The 16,027-nt window shown below is 43.2% G+C and overlaps 2 protein-coding genes across 2 annotated transcripts in view; one reads left to right on the plus strand and one right to left on the minus strand.

The window, feature by feature from the left end:
- TAF2 (TATA-box binding protein associated factor 2) overlaps nt 1-3,722 on the minus strand; it is an 84,852-nt gene extending 81,130 nt beyond the window's left edge. The window contains exon 1 of the mRNA XM_027684341.1: nt 3,712-3,722. The gene's annotated coding sequence lies outside the window, so the exon portion shown is untranslated. The remainder of the gene's footprint in view (nt 1-3,711) is intronic.
- A 9,908-nt stretch (nt 3,723-13,630) lies between these two features.
- DEPTOR (DEP domain containing MTOR interacting protein) overlaps nt 13,631-16,027 on the plus strand; it is a 75,243-nt gene continuing 72,846 nt past the window's right edge. The window contains exons 1-2 of the mRNA XM_027684468.1: nt 13,631-13,756; nt 13,923-14,018. Of these exons, the coding sequence (XP_027540269.1) occupies nt 13,933-14,018 (86 nt within the window). The 5' untranslated portion in view covers nt 13,631-13,756; nt 13,923-13,932. The remainder of the gene's footprint in view (nt 13,757-13,922; nt 14,019-16,027) is intronic.

Here is a 16,027-nt window from a genome sequence, read left to right on the forward strand (position 1 = left end):
CCTGGTCCTGCTGACCTCACTATTTCTGGTACAAGCCAGGATGCCACTGGCCTTCTTGGCCACCTGGGCTGGCTCATGTTCAGCGACTGTTGACCTTTTTCCACTCAGCAGTCTTCCAGCTGCTCTGGCCCATGCCTGGAGTGTTGCTGTGGCACCTTCTAAGTTTTAACTCGACACCAGAGCATGACAGCAAGTGTGGAGAGAGGGAGACTGAGTGTTTGAGCTACACTGATGGGTCCTGGCTGTAGGTGGGAAGGTACTGGGTGAGGCAGCTGCCACTCACCAGCATCACCCACCCCAGCTCTGTCCTGACAGCTGTGGGGACAGTCTGACTGGGGGCAAGTATCTGCAGGCTCTCATCCACACATGATCCTTTAGGAAAGGGCTTCCACAGAGAGGTTCATCTCCCCGTGACTCAGGGCTCAGCTGTGGCCTGATCTGAGCTCCTTCTGCCAGAGGAAGCTATGAGGAAGCGCTTGGCTAAAGCCATGACAGAGATGAGTGGAAACTACAGGTGTGCACGGTTATTGCAATGGAAATAGTCTACAGCTCGGAGATTCAAGAGGAAGTCTATTGACGCCCTTAAACCATAAGAAGAAAACAAAACCAGAGACTCAGAAGACAATGGCTCAGCAGCACTGGGAGTCAGTCTTCTGCAAGGAGCAGCACAGGATGCCTCTTCCCCACTTTGTCAGGAACTGGCTCCCCCAACGCGCAATGATTTTTGCTACAGGGCATATTAACACTCAGCCTAGCAGTGTGTTAGTCCCAGCTGTCTGCTGTGTGCATTAGCTAACAAATAGTTACTCTGCACTCCTAAGTTGTGTATATCTGCTTGCAGAGTCCCTCTGTGCTTGGTATAAGCCTGTACCAAATGACCCAGACAAGGAGGTCGTACCTCTTTTCTGTGGGAACCAGAAGCAGGAGCCAGTGGGATGGAGCTGGCTCGGTTCTGTACCGTGTTACTATACATGACTGAGTCAGGCATCCTCTGCCTTCAGAACGTCCTTTGCCTGAGTGGTGCCAGCAAGGCAATTGGCCTTGGAGAAAATTTTGAAGTTATTAGGCAGTTACCTCTGTCACATGTGCAGGGGCTTGTTCAAAGACTCAGCTATCTATCATGTTTTCATGTTTTATTTCAGTCATTAGAAAGCGGAAATACAGTCATTGTGTACACAGGAAACCAAAGGCACTCCAACACTGGCTAGTTTTTACTAATGTGTAGGCACAAAGCGATATGTGCCTTATTCAAGATTTATATTTTGCTTAAATGTAAATCTCTTCCTGTACACTTCTAAAGTAAACCAGAAAATCACTTTTTACCAAGTAAATGCTCACTCAATTACTAACTATTTAAATAGCAGCTTAATTATGCTGGTTTAAATTATACCTTAATTTGTGCCATTTTCCAATGACCTTGCATGCCTGCTTTTCCTTTCCTCTTTTCATTCTGCAAAATAAAAAAAGAGATTTTGATATAGCCAAGGAACGTCATCCAAGGCATGAGTTAATGGACATAGTATCTTAAGAGCTCTGCTATTTAACAGAAACCCAATAGGAATTAAATCACGGGATGTTATCCAGGAGTTGGCATTATCTGTGCTCAGGAACATTTGTCATAGTTATTAATTTTCCCAATCAGTTTTGTTTATTCTAGTAGTTCTGGTTGAAGATGCTTTTTATATTATTTTCTTAGGAACTGAAATGTATAGGCTTGTTCTGCTTGTGCTGCCTGCCATCTTTGCCTGTCCCTTGCTTACCACTCTGGAAGTTGCTGTTCAAGTTCATGCCAAATTGGCAGGTAAATTTCCTAGAAGTTTAGTGAAGATCAGCATCTGGATGATATACTGAAGCCCCTATTTGGAGGAACGCAGCTCTAATCCATTCTGAGAGGCAGAAGCCATCTGGCTTACCAGCAAAAACATGAACATAAATCTATAGATAGGTCTCATTTTTCAGGAAACTACTGTTATTGCTGGTATATGCTTCTGGTTTCACTGAAAATGTTTTAGAGCAATGATCTAACTGACAAAAACTGGTTTCTCTAGGAACTTGAAGTTGGTTTCTTGAAACCTGGATGAATCATTTAATGAATTTGAAGAGAAAATGAGGAGATGGTGAACCATCAATGTTGCTGCCAATTTATAAGGAAGTGCATGCTATGTCAAGGGAGTTTGGTAGGATCCTGAAATTGTTTTATACTGATGCTTTGGGATTTTTAATTATTCTGGAGTTGCTGTAGCATAAATGAGTTCTGTTTTCACTTTGAGCTGCTCTGGTGGGCTGAAATTTTCAGGGTTCAGGAGCCTGTAACATCATGGTACAAGTAGGGGGGAAACTCACCTGTAGGAGAATGGAAGCAAGAGTTCAAAAAGCAGTTAATTCAGCCATCCCAACTTAACTAATCACCAGCTGCAGTCAGTCTGCCCAGGTGCACATTTGAGGCTTTAAGAAGCTGCTGTGAGTTTACAGCTGAGAGGTGTGCCCCTCTCAGTACAAGGGAGAATAGACTGAACCACTAAATAGCCTGGATCCTCAGCTGGGCTGAGGGTGGGAGGCAGGAATGAAATCAAGTCTCGACCAAGATAAGATTTGGTGTAGTTTTTCGATTGATAAATGTTAATGGAAATTAGTGTTAGTGGACTGTGGTTGACTAATGTTGAGTGAAGTTAGAGAAACAAAAAAAGGATTGTTGAAGATTATTATAGTCTTGCCTTTGAAGTTCTTGGCCCTGTATAATGTTTCCCAGGACTCAAACATCAAGGATGTGAACAGCTAAATAAATGAAGGGCAGCTGTGACAAATCAAAGAAAGGAAGTTCAAATAACTTCAAAGCTCCACAACTAAAACATAAAACAATGAACCAGGAGATAACATAACATGTAACAGTGCACGTTACCACTGTCAGGCTGTGGTCACTAGGAGTGTTAGGAGGATGACTTCCTAGGTATCATTGCAATTCAAGTGCTTGGGAGCACTACAGTAAAATGTAGGAAGAAAAATGGGCTACATGAAATGGGGCATTTAAATGACAAAGATGTACACCCTAGAAACTTAAGGATGTCCTTCAAAGCACAACAGAGGTAGCTGAGAAAATAAAAGCAATGATAAAGCCAGCACTGGAAAAACTGGCACAGTGCCAAAGCTGAATACCCAAACACATTATCAGCCTGGTGATAATTACACAATTCACAGTTACAGTTCTAGGAGATTATTCCGCAAGAGAGGCTCATTTTGATTAAAGCCTCACAAACCCTAGTTCAAGCATTTCTTTTTTTCAGCTGGAATGCCATCTGCAATATTTAAAATTAGCACGTGTGTCACATTTTCACTCTAGACTGTTTCTCATCGTCTAGAAATACCTGCCATTGGATGTGCTCCTTGTGTTTCAATACAGAAGGTGACTGCTGGAGCTGTAGGTGTGACTGAGGTTAAAGCTCCGAATGCTGTTTCAGCACATCACAGATTCCTGTGAGACAGTGGGAGAATAACTGTCTACGATGAATGTGTTACATTTCCTTCCTAGTAAAACAAGAAACAGAAAAAAAAAACAAAACAGAAAATATCATTATGCCATTGTATAAATCGATGGTTCACAGCTATCTTGAATAATGATTGTCTAGTCTGTCTCAAATGTAAGAACTGGGGAAATAGTGCTGAAAAGAACAGAAAGTAATGGATAACAGGAGAGAAGACCTTTCTATGGAACACACTGTGGAACTTGTGAGATGTGATGAAAGTCAAAATGAGTGTGATCCACAAAAGAATTAGCCAAATTCATGAAGGTTAGATGGGCTTGTCTCTGTTAATCACAATGCTCAGGTTTTAGTCATAGCTAAGGACTCTAAATAAATTTAGACCCTCTAAGTCACCAAAGCACAGACTCTTCTGCCCTCCTTGTAGTTGGTTATTAAGTCAGACATACTTTAATTTTTTTAACTTTTGGGGTTTTTTTTAGTGAAAGGTAAAATAGCAAAGCAGTGGCTTGCATGTTCTGTGTTCCAGGCCTTGATTCATTTGTATTTCCATACACCAGTAAAACTGTCATACTTGATGATATCAGCCAGAAAAGCAGCACATAACAGGAGCTAATGAGTCCAAGACTCAAACATGAAGGATTTCAGCCAATTAGTAGAATAACCAGATAGCTCATTGCTACCTCCAATAAGGCCATCTTGTCAGTCTTAATAGGCCAACCGGGGTATGCAAAAGAGTTATATTCAAATTAGGAGAAAATAAACAGCTGTAACAGAACCTAAATATTTGTGTAAACTATATAACAGCTTGGAGTATCTCAGTGACATAAAATTGGTGCTGGCCTGGAAATACTGGAGAAGAAACACTCAACCACAAAGCTGGAAAGCATACACCAAAATAGCCAGAGCATAAACACAATCAACAGAGTTCAAAAATAACTTTAAGAATTTCACTGTATGCAGTTGTGACAAGCAAGAACCCAGATGCCCAATGCTTAAGAAATAACTAGTGTTTAGATACCTGTTTCATTGTTATGCTATTTCTCTGCAAGGACTGCATGTGTAATTGCAAACAAAGCCAGAGGATCAGTCATACCACACTGATTTCATGAAAGGTGGGGTAAAGCTGAACAAGCGAGTACCCAGCCTGCAGTTATGGCTTCTCCCATTCTCAGCTAGTCAGACAGGACATTCGTGGCTAAACAGCATGTCCTCACAGTGTAAACACTGGTTTACAGTGGGTGGAAAGGTGCTATGATGTCTCTTCTCATTGCCATGAAAGAGGAGGACATTTTTTTCAAGAATGTATTAATTACAGTGACATGGTCCCTTTCAGATTAGGAGTATATGTCAGGCAGTCATGTTATTTCATGCATGAGTACATCATGAAAATCTTTTGCTCCCTGTACATCATTTTCTGGGTAGATCTCCAGAGTGCTTCTACCACAACAAAACCTGTGATTCAGACTCAACTGATTTTGTTAGTTGGCAGAATTAACAGCAATATTTTACTGTGGGCCCTAAACTTTAATCACATAAAACACCGATTGCTAAAATTATTTAAAACAGTGTTACCATTAATATGTAGGAGTTACATGAGATAAATGCAATTAAACGTAGTATTTTAAATATTGTGTGGAGTGTTTTGTGGCTATTTTCAAGGCTCAATCTGGACATCTTATTAATAGTGACATGCTAAATATCAGTATGTGTCATCTGACAAGTTATCACATCATTTCACTTATTGATTAGCTATTAATCTCCACAGTAGTAACTTCAGAAACTGAGTTTTTTTTAGTTCCTCTATTATTTTTTGAGGCATTGCTAGGGATATGCATTACAAATATATCCCAGCAAACTACATACCTATACTTTCTGTATTAATCTAAAAAAAAATAGATTTATCAAATTAATATGAGAACCATAGCCATATTATGCAAAATGTAAAAAAACCCCAAAAAACCAGAAAGATGCATCAAGTATTCTATTTGTGAGGAGAATACAATGAAGGAGTAGATTGATGCAGGAGAATCACAATGAAAAACAGCACGGTGAAAACTTAAAGGGAAGGAGCCAATATAGGAAAAACTTACGTAACAAAAAGAGCAGAAGTCTTACATAGGGGAAAAAAAACAACGGTACAAATGAACACATAATAAAAATTCTGTCCAAGAAACCTAATGCTAGAACAAACTATAAACTGCAGAACAAATATCTGATTCTGTCAAATTCCAGTTGTTTCTCTTGTTTCTGCTTGTAGGGCCTTCTGGTCTCACTCTCAGTCATGATGAATGAGATCCCAGGCTGTAACCATCCAAGGATTACCCCTTCATCTCGATTTTGTTGTTCTCAACTTTCCTCCCGGTGCTGAAATGGTGAGCAGGCTATACCCTTCTCATCCTGCTCCCCAACATAACTAGGAGCCCTTCTAGTCCCATGCCCTTTTTAGCCCCAAACTATCAACCTGATGTGAAAGTGGAAAAAACTCTGCAGACTTCTCTGCAGGAAACATTTTGTTCTGAAGATTTCTATCTACCTCCTTCATCAGGTATTACTAGGGCCTATGCCTAAAGCATTAATGATCCCACATCTATTATATTTTTGATATTTTGCTGTGAAGATCCTAACCATCTGTATTTTTTTCTCCTGCTGCTAAATACTAGAGTTTGTCATTTTTCCATTATAATCACTGTGTCAATGAGTAGCTGGAATTTTTTTCTTACACCTCTGTGAGCAATGAGTAGTACTGAGTATATCACAAGGGCTATCAATGTCTTGAGATGCTGACCAATTAGACATCATGTGGTGACTTATAAATGGGACAACAGAAGTAACTTTCCATTCACTGGATGTTTTGGCCTCTCAGATCTGCAATCACTCTTGACTCAGAAAAATAAATTCACTGCCTGTACAATTAGGAGAGATCCTTGTCCTCTCATCGTCTCCATCTAAGAGTTGGAGATTAGGTCTTCAGTTTTGGCATGGACCTTACCTAATAGAATTGCCTTTCCTTGGGAAATTGTTCGGTAAGTGGGTGATGAGGCTGCTCTCATCATGAACTGCTTCAGAAGAGATGCTGTGTGAGGCATGAGGGGACATGCTGCCTTTCAGGCCCCTCTTTGGTGAGCTAAATGAGTTTTCCTCCCAAATTTAATAATTTGAATGAGAGAAACATCAAAGGCAATGAAAAAACTTAGAAAGCTTTAATTAAAAATTCTATGGAAGTTCCGTTCCTGGAGGAGCGGGTGCTGGGGTCTGCCCAGTTGGGTTATAGAAAAACACAGATGTAGCTGATCCTTCTCCATGGTGGGCACGTGCAGTAAGTGGGTCTTCTGAGATGCTTCCGGGTGAGTTTTTTGCATTGATGTCACAGGAGAGTGACAATTTGGAGGGCTCCTCTGCAGAGAGAGGAGTCAGTGCAGAGAGGGAGGGAAGGTCTTGTCTCTCTGACAGTTGCTGTGGAGACAGGCAGCGTCTCACTGTGAAGCCAGTGTAATACAGAGGGGAAAAGCTCTGAGAGACATCACAAAGACAATTTATTCCTTCTGCCTCCTACCTCAGCCTGGCTTTGTTGCTGCTGTTCCAGCTTCTTTCCCTCTGTTTCCTTCAGCTCAAGTCCTACTTCTGTTCTTAGTGGGATGCTTTTCTCTCCAATTCTTTTCTCTTTACTGGTCTTTCCTGTACCTTTTTATCCTCATTTCGCCCCTCTTCCCTGGGCAAATATACCTTTGTGAAATTTTCTTCTTGGGCACAACAACTACAGACTGATTTTCTGATGCTTTTTTTCTGCTGAGGTGTTGAGAGCAGAAGTGTTCCCACTACAGTTCAGCCCTTGCCAACAGTTACCAGGTTCTCTATTTCAAGAAACCCAAATTTGTTCTTATGAGAAAACCTTGATATGTTTCTGCTTTATCCCAGTTCTGTCTGTTGGTGCCTCCTTCCAACAGTTCCTTCAGCATCCAGTTTCCCTGATGCAGAGCTGCACCAGAACTCTTTCTCCATGAAGAATTCTGGTTCTCAATAGCACTAAAAACACCTTCTCTTTGATTCAATAAATGGACTGGTCATAGCCAATCATCTTGCTATATCTCAGCACGAAGCAGATTCTGATTTATGTGTTCTTCTGAATCATGTTCTACCGAGTTTATCTCCTTACTTCAGCACTTTAAGAGATCTAGAAATATTTTCAGAACCCGGGGGTTCCAGACAAACAGTTCAATGTAGAAGAGAATATTGAATTATCCAGTGTTTTACTGACTTTAATTTTTCATTTTGCTAGATTGGGTAGTTATTTTTGGTGTTCATTGTGGAGGGAAAATAATGATGGAGTCAAGTACGTTTGTGTTTTTAATTGTGTGCAAAGATTGTATTGTGTGAAGATTATTCCCTTATAAAATTACCATTACCTTAATTTAACAGTCTTTTGCTTTCTTGCATCAGTTCACAACAATTTTCTAATAGGCATTTTTATACTTAAATTCTTGAAAGGACCACAGGGTGGCAGAGCAATTAAACGCATATCTACCAGGAGCAGTTCTTTATGCGGACATGAGCAAACAAGAGCTGGGCGAGCCAGAGTAGCTGCTGGTGGTGATTATCCCAATGGAGCTGAGTGATGCTATTGGTTTGTAGTGTTTCCAATGTCTCACAGCAATGGTGGCACAATGGCAATGTGCTCCAGACAGGTCTGTCAGCTGGAGGAGCAGCGGGTGTTTCTCAGCCGCGGGATGTCTCTGTGTGCTGCACAGCCTCACCTAATGACAGGATGGGATGTGGTCAAGGAGAGAGACTGAAACCTCTGCTTTGGAGAGTATTGTTTGACAAAGACAATTTTTCTTTTATTAAAAGCCTCATCAAATCTATGTCAGTACTATGATTCTGTGTCTCATAAAAGCAGCTGTTTGGCATCTGTCAAACTGCACGTGTTCCTGCCACTAGAACCACATATCGCCAGACTCATGCGCACTGCGTTTTTGCACCCACCACCTACCCCAAACCCTGGCTGTGGTGCTCACCCCAGGAAACGGAAGAGCAAGATCACCTAAGGCAGTGTGCGCTCCATTGTGGGCAGTGTGGAAAGAGCAATAGTCAATAGAAACTTGGGCTGAGAAGCAGGAATAGATAGCAAAGGACTTAGACTGAATCTCAGTATCTTAGACTGAATCTCAGCTCTTAGATGTTGCCTCCCAAAGGAGAAAAATACCCCAAACCTAAGTGTTCAGGGCTGATCACAACTCAGTATCAAACCATCAGTTCAAGCCACAGTGGTTTAAGCAAACATTTTAGATCTTGCAACCAGACATCAGAGTGCATTAACACAGATATGGCTGGGAGACTGGGGCTTAAGAAACTGGGTTTTGCCACAGCTAGAATGTGCTGTCTTCACACTTGAGAAGTAGTTTAGAAAGCAGTTCCTTTTCAGGTCTTAGTCACGCTTCCCAGCTGACTCACAGCTCCCAGTCCATGCATGAAGCTGGATACTACACCAGTCTGGGATTAAACATGTGAAACATACGATGTAGACATAAGTTTGGCTGAATGAGTTCATAACTGCTATTGGTTGATTGCAGAATGAAATAAAGAGAAAACAAACAAAGAAAAGAACTACTAGAAATACATATAAAATGTTCAAATATAAGTCTGAGGCTTCAGACAGGTTTACAGGTGCTTTTTGACATCTAAATATTTTTAGGATGCTCAAAATTAGAAATTATTGCAAAACAAATGAATATATGAAATAAGAGGAATTAGTAAACATTCAAGGTGTAATTAAGTAGGGGGACTTGGCATCATGCGTTGGGTAGCACAAGATGCTGGTTTAACAGAGCATAATGTCAACTGGAACTATTTGGGTTACTGATCTGATGTGATCTTTTATCTTATTGAAGCTGCTTGTTTCTATAAAATATTTATCTGTTCACAGGAGCAAGCACTAAAACATGTACCCATCTCCTAGTTGTGCTTTAGCTGTCAATCTGCGCAGGAATCTCGCTATCTCTGTCTGGCCTAGTGAGTGTCTCAACATTTAATGCAAAATGGAAAAGCTGCATAAGGACAGGCTTAGAAAGCCCCTTTCAGATTGTCTCTACGTATCTCAGGATCAAAATGCCTTTTCCTCTGCACTGCAGCTCACTATTGTAACAACTAGCAGGCCAGTGACACATGAAATGTAAGAATCTAAACAGATACGAGTCTGCTGAAAAGTTGGACAGACTGTGAAAAATTTGCCCTGTTATCTCACCATGGTGGCTTTTGCAGGAACTTGGATGCTATAATAGAAAAAGAGAAGTTTAAAACATACCTCTTTTTTTTTTGAAAACTTACTAACTTTTCCTGTGGTTTATCACAAGACTAAAATTAGCTTGGCCAGATGCATTCAGTCCTTTGAATCACACAAGCACTGATTCTTCTGAGCAGTTCCTAGCAGATAACTTAAATTGTTCAAACTTAAGAGCAGAAATGAATGTAATCTGTGCATTGCCATGAATGGGAAACACTATTGTCCATAGCCTGAAAAAAGGAGGGGAGATTGGACAATACCTGGTAGTTCCTATGGTTCCCCTTGCCAGGCCTCTAGTGCTAAGGAAGTCAGCCAATTGAAACACAAAGACAAGTGAGTTCTCTTTGCAAATAAGCATAGGAATATAGAAAAAAACCCTCCACACTAATTTTCCATGAGTGTTACAAGAGCTACTTAAATGAAAGGTCAACTTAAAAGCCAAAAACCATTTGGTATTTGTCTTCCTCAGTAAAGAGAAGGACCAGGTATTTTAAAATTTGATGTTTACATAATGCTGTCTCTTATACAAAAGATGTTAGGGAAAACAAAGCTGTTAACCCATTGGACAGCTCACCTGCTAATGCCTTTTGTCCCTGAAGTGCTTCACCATCTTTTGCATGTGTGTCCTTTTCCTGTTTAAAAAGCCCTAGTCATCCCAGCAAGGAAAAGACAAACAACCTTATATGGGAGTTAGGAACAAGACTGTAGGAGAAATGAGAAGTATACACGTGAATATTGGTAATTCTTTCGTGTGGATGTCTCGTGTTAAAATAAGCTCACAGAAAATTCGTGAGACTAAAGAATTGATTTAGCAAATTTCATGTTAATTTATCGAGTCAAAATGTAGGCTACAGATGCAATAGTCTTTAAAGTAGTGAAAGCAATATTCTTATTTCACAATGTAAACATCTAGTGTTTCACCACTTGGGCATTTACTAAATGAGATAAGAAAGTTTATACAATTTGCTAACATGTTTTCTAAACCCAATACTCTGGTACAATGTGCCTATTCATGCATGATGTTCCACATGGCATTTTGTCCTTGGTGGTTCAAGTGTGCTTTATACCTTACTACATGCCAGAGAGCTTCTAGCATCGTCAAAAGTCATTGGAAGACACTTGAGCTTCCCCTCATACCTGTGGTGCCAACTCTCCAGACCTATGTAGCTTTTGTTACTCCCTTGAAGTTGTGGAGGATGAGTTTTGAAGTGTCCCAGGACTCCAGCTCACAGATCTGTCATGTTTTTGGCTGAGGAATGCCAACTGTTGGCTAGCTACCTTCATCTCACTTAACTTCAGCCATGCTAAGGTAAAACTCACGTATTCATATCTAGAATAGGCACCAACTTCTAAAATTGAGCCTATATCTGACAGAAGAAATCAATCTACTTCCTGGAGGTTACCTTAGAGGGATGTCTTTCCTCCTTGCTGTCAGGATTTCAAAGTCTGCACATGCTGTCCCACCTCTTAGAGAAGCCACTTAGTCTTCATGACCAATCTCCCTTGGGAGGGAGGGTCAAGACAGCCTAATCTTTTGCTAGACCTGATGTCCTCTAGCAGTCTGTACATTAAAAACAAGATATAAACATCTAACCAGGTTATTCTGTGTAGCTTTTTACTGGCTCTTGACTGAAACGTGATCCTTCAAGGTTATGTTAATTAACCATTTTTTTGTGTGACACCAGGCTTGGAGTGACTAAAACCCAATTCCCTCCTCTCAGGATAACTGTAAGAAATTTCATTGTGAACATATGGAACAAATTAAAAATGGGATATCAGTGTGCAAAGGCCAACGTGGTTGTCTATAATCATTAAATAATTCAGTACAGGAAATTGCACTGGCCTACATTTTCCAAGTTGCAAGACTGCAAGGAAAGATACAGATTTCAGGCAGAGTTCCACAAACACCCTGTCATGATACCTTGTCACTGCACAAAGACAGCTTCTTCTCCCTCTTCCACCTCTTTTGTTCATGTTTCAAGCTGACAAGGTCTATTCCACCTTGGTGTCAGCTCTGGTGCTTGTTGCACCCTATGACCATCTGCACAGCTCTGCTCACTGGCTCAGAAGAAATTCTCCACTTTCTGGTATGCTTCTGCCTATTTCGTGAATTGAATTGCAGCAAGCAGGGGTCCTAAAAGTGGGAAAACTAGCATAAGATGCATTGCAGATTGTGCTGCCAGAGCCTGGAAGAACAGTGTATCTCCTTTTAGCAGCAGTGAATGGCTGAAATTAGCCAAACCCAGGTGATAGAGACAACGACTTACCCAGAAATGGTTTGCAATGTACATTCACAAGAAATTGTCTTTCTTTCAGTCATGTGATAAAGTGCTTGATAAAAATTACTGTGTACATTCATTGTGCTAAAGATAAGGTCAGATGAGATGGTTGTTTCAATTCCCTTTTTGCTTCCAGTTCTGTGAATCTGTACTTTGTATATTTGTAGTATGAGTGGAATTAGAGGCTGTTTGCAAGTATTCAGGTTAAATGCATGTCCTCCAAATTCACAGAAAGTAATCTCAAGGTGTAGTGCTTACAGTCCTAAGGTGTTCTCTCTCCCTGGCCCATTCCACAAATGAAACAAAGGCAGATTGAATTTTTCCCCCTTTGCCATCCATGGATCTCTAGTTGTCTTTGAGACTCACAAAGGTGCTCATTAAAAGGACTCCACTGGATTGAACCAAAGGTCCATCTAGTCCTGATTTGATCTCAGTGTCTATAAACAGATGCATTGGGAACAGCAGGGAAAGCATACATGACATGTCACACAAGTGACATTTGTGTAGCCTTGTGAGGCAAATATTTTTAGAACAGAGAATTTCCTGAGCTGGAGGTGGCTGCTGTCTGCTTAGTAACCCCCTGTAGATTTGTTTTCCAAGTATTTTTTTCCTTGATTCCAAGTCCATTATTTGACATCCAAAGCCCCCTTTGGTAAAAAATACCCCAAGTCTACTATGGGCTGTGCAAAGAATAACCTTCTTCTTGTTGTCTGCAGTCTAGTTACTACCAGGTTCACCTGATTCCCTCTTAGTTCCTCTTGTGGTTGTGAAATTGTCATTTTGGTCCTGATTCGATGACAGTATTGCAAGTACTTTAGCAGATGCAATTTCCATGCACACAGAGTATGTGCAGGCAGAAATAAAGGCAATGAGTAGACAATCAAGGTATTGCATGTGTTTGTAAATGAAAACCATAGTTGAACCACTGCAGATGATGGTTCCTCTTGATTTTTTTTTTTTTTAAATGCTGGGGGTTTTTTTCCCCATCAAAAATGTTGACGAACAGCGTTCATGACCTTGCAATTTACTTCCCATTGCCAGGACTAAATGTTCCTCTACCCTCAAGAATTCTGCATCCTCTGTCACCTGGAGACAAAGAGTCGAGGTGGGCAGGGGACCAGCGTCTGAAAATAACCCCTGGGTAGCAGATAAGCAGAAATGCAGACAGCAGGAGGGCAGTAGCAGTTTTTTAGGGTGAAACCCCAGACCACCAGCTCCTTTTCTGTGACCCACCCCGTGCTGCATCTCTAAGGGTCACTGCCAAGGCGCATCCTGGAGTACCTCGGCGGGTGGCAGCGGCATCCCCGCCCGCGTAGCCGGCTCAGCTTCTCCGAGAGCTGTCCCTCCGTGCAGTCTGTGCTCCCGGCAGCCTCGTGCCAGAAGGAGGCCCGGGGACTTTGCACCCGCGGGAAGGGAACCACGGGTGGGAAGCGCTGTGCCTCCAGTCGCCTCCTGCCTCCCCGGCCGGGCTGGAGGAGAGGGAGCGGCGCGGCAGCAGCCGCCTGTCTCGCAGCCCCCAGCGGGGATCCGGCCCTTTCCCGCGGGGGCAGCGCCGACCCTGCCGTGTGACAGCCGGGGGGGGACGCTGCTGCCTCGGCGAGCCCGGCTGCGGCGGCGGCGGCTGCAGCCATGTGTTTCTCCGCCTGCCAGTGACACAATAACACGGGAAGCGGCGGGAGGGATCCGAGCTTGCCGAGGGGAAAGTGACCTGACCTGCTCAGGTGAGCCGAAGCGGCGGGGGGTGGCAATCGCTGCCTCCCACCCCCGGACGAGCTCTGCGGCCGCCGGGGCCGGGCGGGAGGAGCCCCGGAGCTGCCGGCGGGGGCGGCGCGTCCGGGGGGCCGCGGGTCCCCGGTCCCCCCTCACCCGGCGGTGCTGTGCCCGCAGGCCGGCGGCGATGGAGGAGGGCATGAGCAGCATGCAGCAGAAAGCGGCGGAGCTGGAGCACATGGCCGAGGTCCTGCTCACCGGCGAGCAGCTCCGGTAAGCTGTGCCTTCCTCCCGCTTTGCCGGGGTCGTGTAACCGGGGTTAGCACCAGCCCCGCTGACGGCGAGGCTGGGGTGGGGGGATTGCGGGTCGGAGGGCGAGGGTCTGTCCCCGGGGGCTTTCCTTGCAGCGGAGCACCTGCCCTGCTTCCATCGCGTCCCGGGGCTCCGATCCCGCTTCCAGCAGCGAACAGGACAAGGGGGCCGCAGCCAGCGCTGTGAGCCCAGGGAGGTAAAGCACCGCCCAGAGCGCTTTTGCCTTCGGCACCTTTGCTCCCCTGCGTGGAGCGGGAGGCGGCTGGGGAGAGGCTGCTGCGTCACTTAAAGGCATCAAGCGATGCAGAAGGAGTGTGGCGTCTTTAAAGATTAAAACACCCGAAGAAACCATAAGCGATAAAGTGTCTGAGCACCCCACGGGGAGCCCGGCCGAACGTAAGGCACCGCTCCCGCACAGCCCCGGTGCGGACCGGCGCTGGCAGCGGCGCCGGGCGCTGACCCCGCAGAGCTGCGCCTTACTCCGAGGGCTTGTTTTTATTTTGGATCAGCTGGTCCCAGCAGATGGAAGGGGATCCCTACTGTCAGTGCCAGCAGTAATTAACAGTGCTTTGTGACTGGAGTTGTGTGCGGCACAGGAACCTTGAACAAAAATGCCTGACTCAGTTAATTTTTAACTTATGTGATGTATTTAGTGTGCCGGCTGTACCCATACAAAAGAGAGGAGAAAAATAAATTTTAATGCTTTCAGTTTGGTAATTAAACATCTTGTGATTGAGGAAGAAATTTCCCATTATATTATGTTGTACGATTAACTAGAAGGAGATTGTAAAAATATTTTCCCAGTTTTTGCTTGAATATTTTTTGCCTTTTTGCTCTACTTTTTTTAAAATCTTTTTGCTCAAATGCCTGACAAACGCTGCAAAGTGATAGAAATGTTCCTTCATTTGGGAGGTGCCATCATTGCTGCTAGTACAGACACTGTTACTGTTGCATTCACGAGGTAAGGAGCATTGACAGCTTGTAATGCCCGTGGTTGGGAAGTAAATGTTGTTTTGGTGCTCTGGCTCCGGTACACACCAGTGTCTGCTCCAAACTTGAGATTCAGCTTCAAAGTAGCCTGAAGTGAAACCTAGGATGACAGAGTGCACTGGCACAGGCTCTGCATGGTGGACTTGGTGCAAAGTTTTGCATCCAAGTGCCAAATGAGAATCCTGCGGTTCCTAGAAGTTGAAGGATTAAAGTTAATACAAAATTTTTATTGAGATCATATTAATCTTTTGTATACCTCATAGTTAAATGTAAGAACAAAAACTTTGGAATCTTTCCCTAAGGAGAGGACTGAGGAAACATCAACAAATCTGGGTTCTAGAATCATTTCATTAGTATCGCAATGAAGGATGATATTTGTAATTTTATTTATTAAGGTCATGAAACATGGTGCTCTTTTGGGGCAGAGTGATCTGCAGATACAAAATAATTATTTGCCATCCTGTGAGGTTACCTATGGACATTCTTTTGCAAATCTGTAAGATGTGTCCTAAATATGCTGGGACTGTGGGTACATGATCAAGTCAGTGTGCATAATGTCTGGCTACTGCTGAATGGGAGGATCCGCTCCTTTTCCTACTCCCCAGTAGTGTAGCCCCATCTCTTCCCTTGTGCCTGCTCATGTAGTTCTTGCACTTCTTGAAAACAGATCCAATGTGGTGATCAGGTGGGTAGGTTAGTTTTCTGATCTGCTGACTTCCAGAACCCCCAGAAGATAGGTGGTGAGAATGTGAAGCCAGGACCAAGAACAGGAGGTGATGGAGAAGAGGCAAAATCTCCCATTTGCGTATCAGTGAGTTGTTGAGTGAGCTGGAACTGTATTGTAAAAATTGTCTTCCCCCAGTTTTTTATTAACTGTGTTTTGTTTCTCTGTTGGGACACTCTATGCAAAGAGTTAGTTTTCTTCAGTTCTCCAGACAACAAAAGCCACAAAATAAGTGATAGAAAACTGGCCAGTAGAC

Source organism: Neopelma chrysocephalum, unplaced genomic scaffold (genome assembly GCF_003984885.1).
Source record: "Neopelma chrysocephalum unplaced genomic scaffold, ASM398488v2 Primary Assembly neopelma1_66, whole genome shotgun sequence".
NCBI lineage: Eukaryota > Metazoa > Chordata > Aves > Passeriformes > Pipridae > Neopelma > Neopelma chrysocephalum.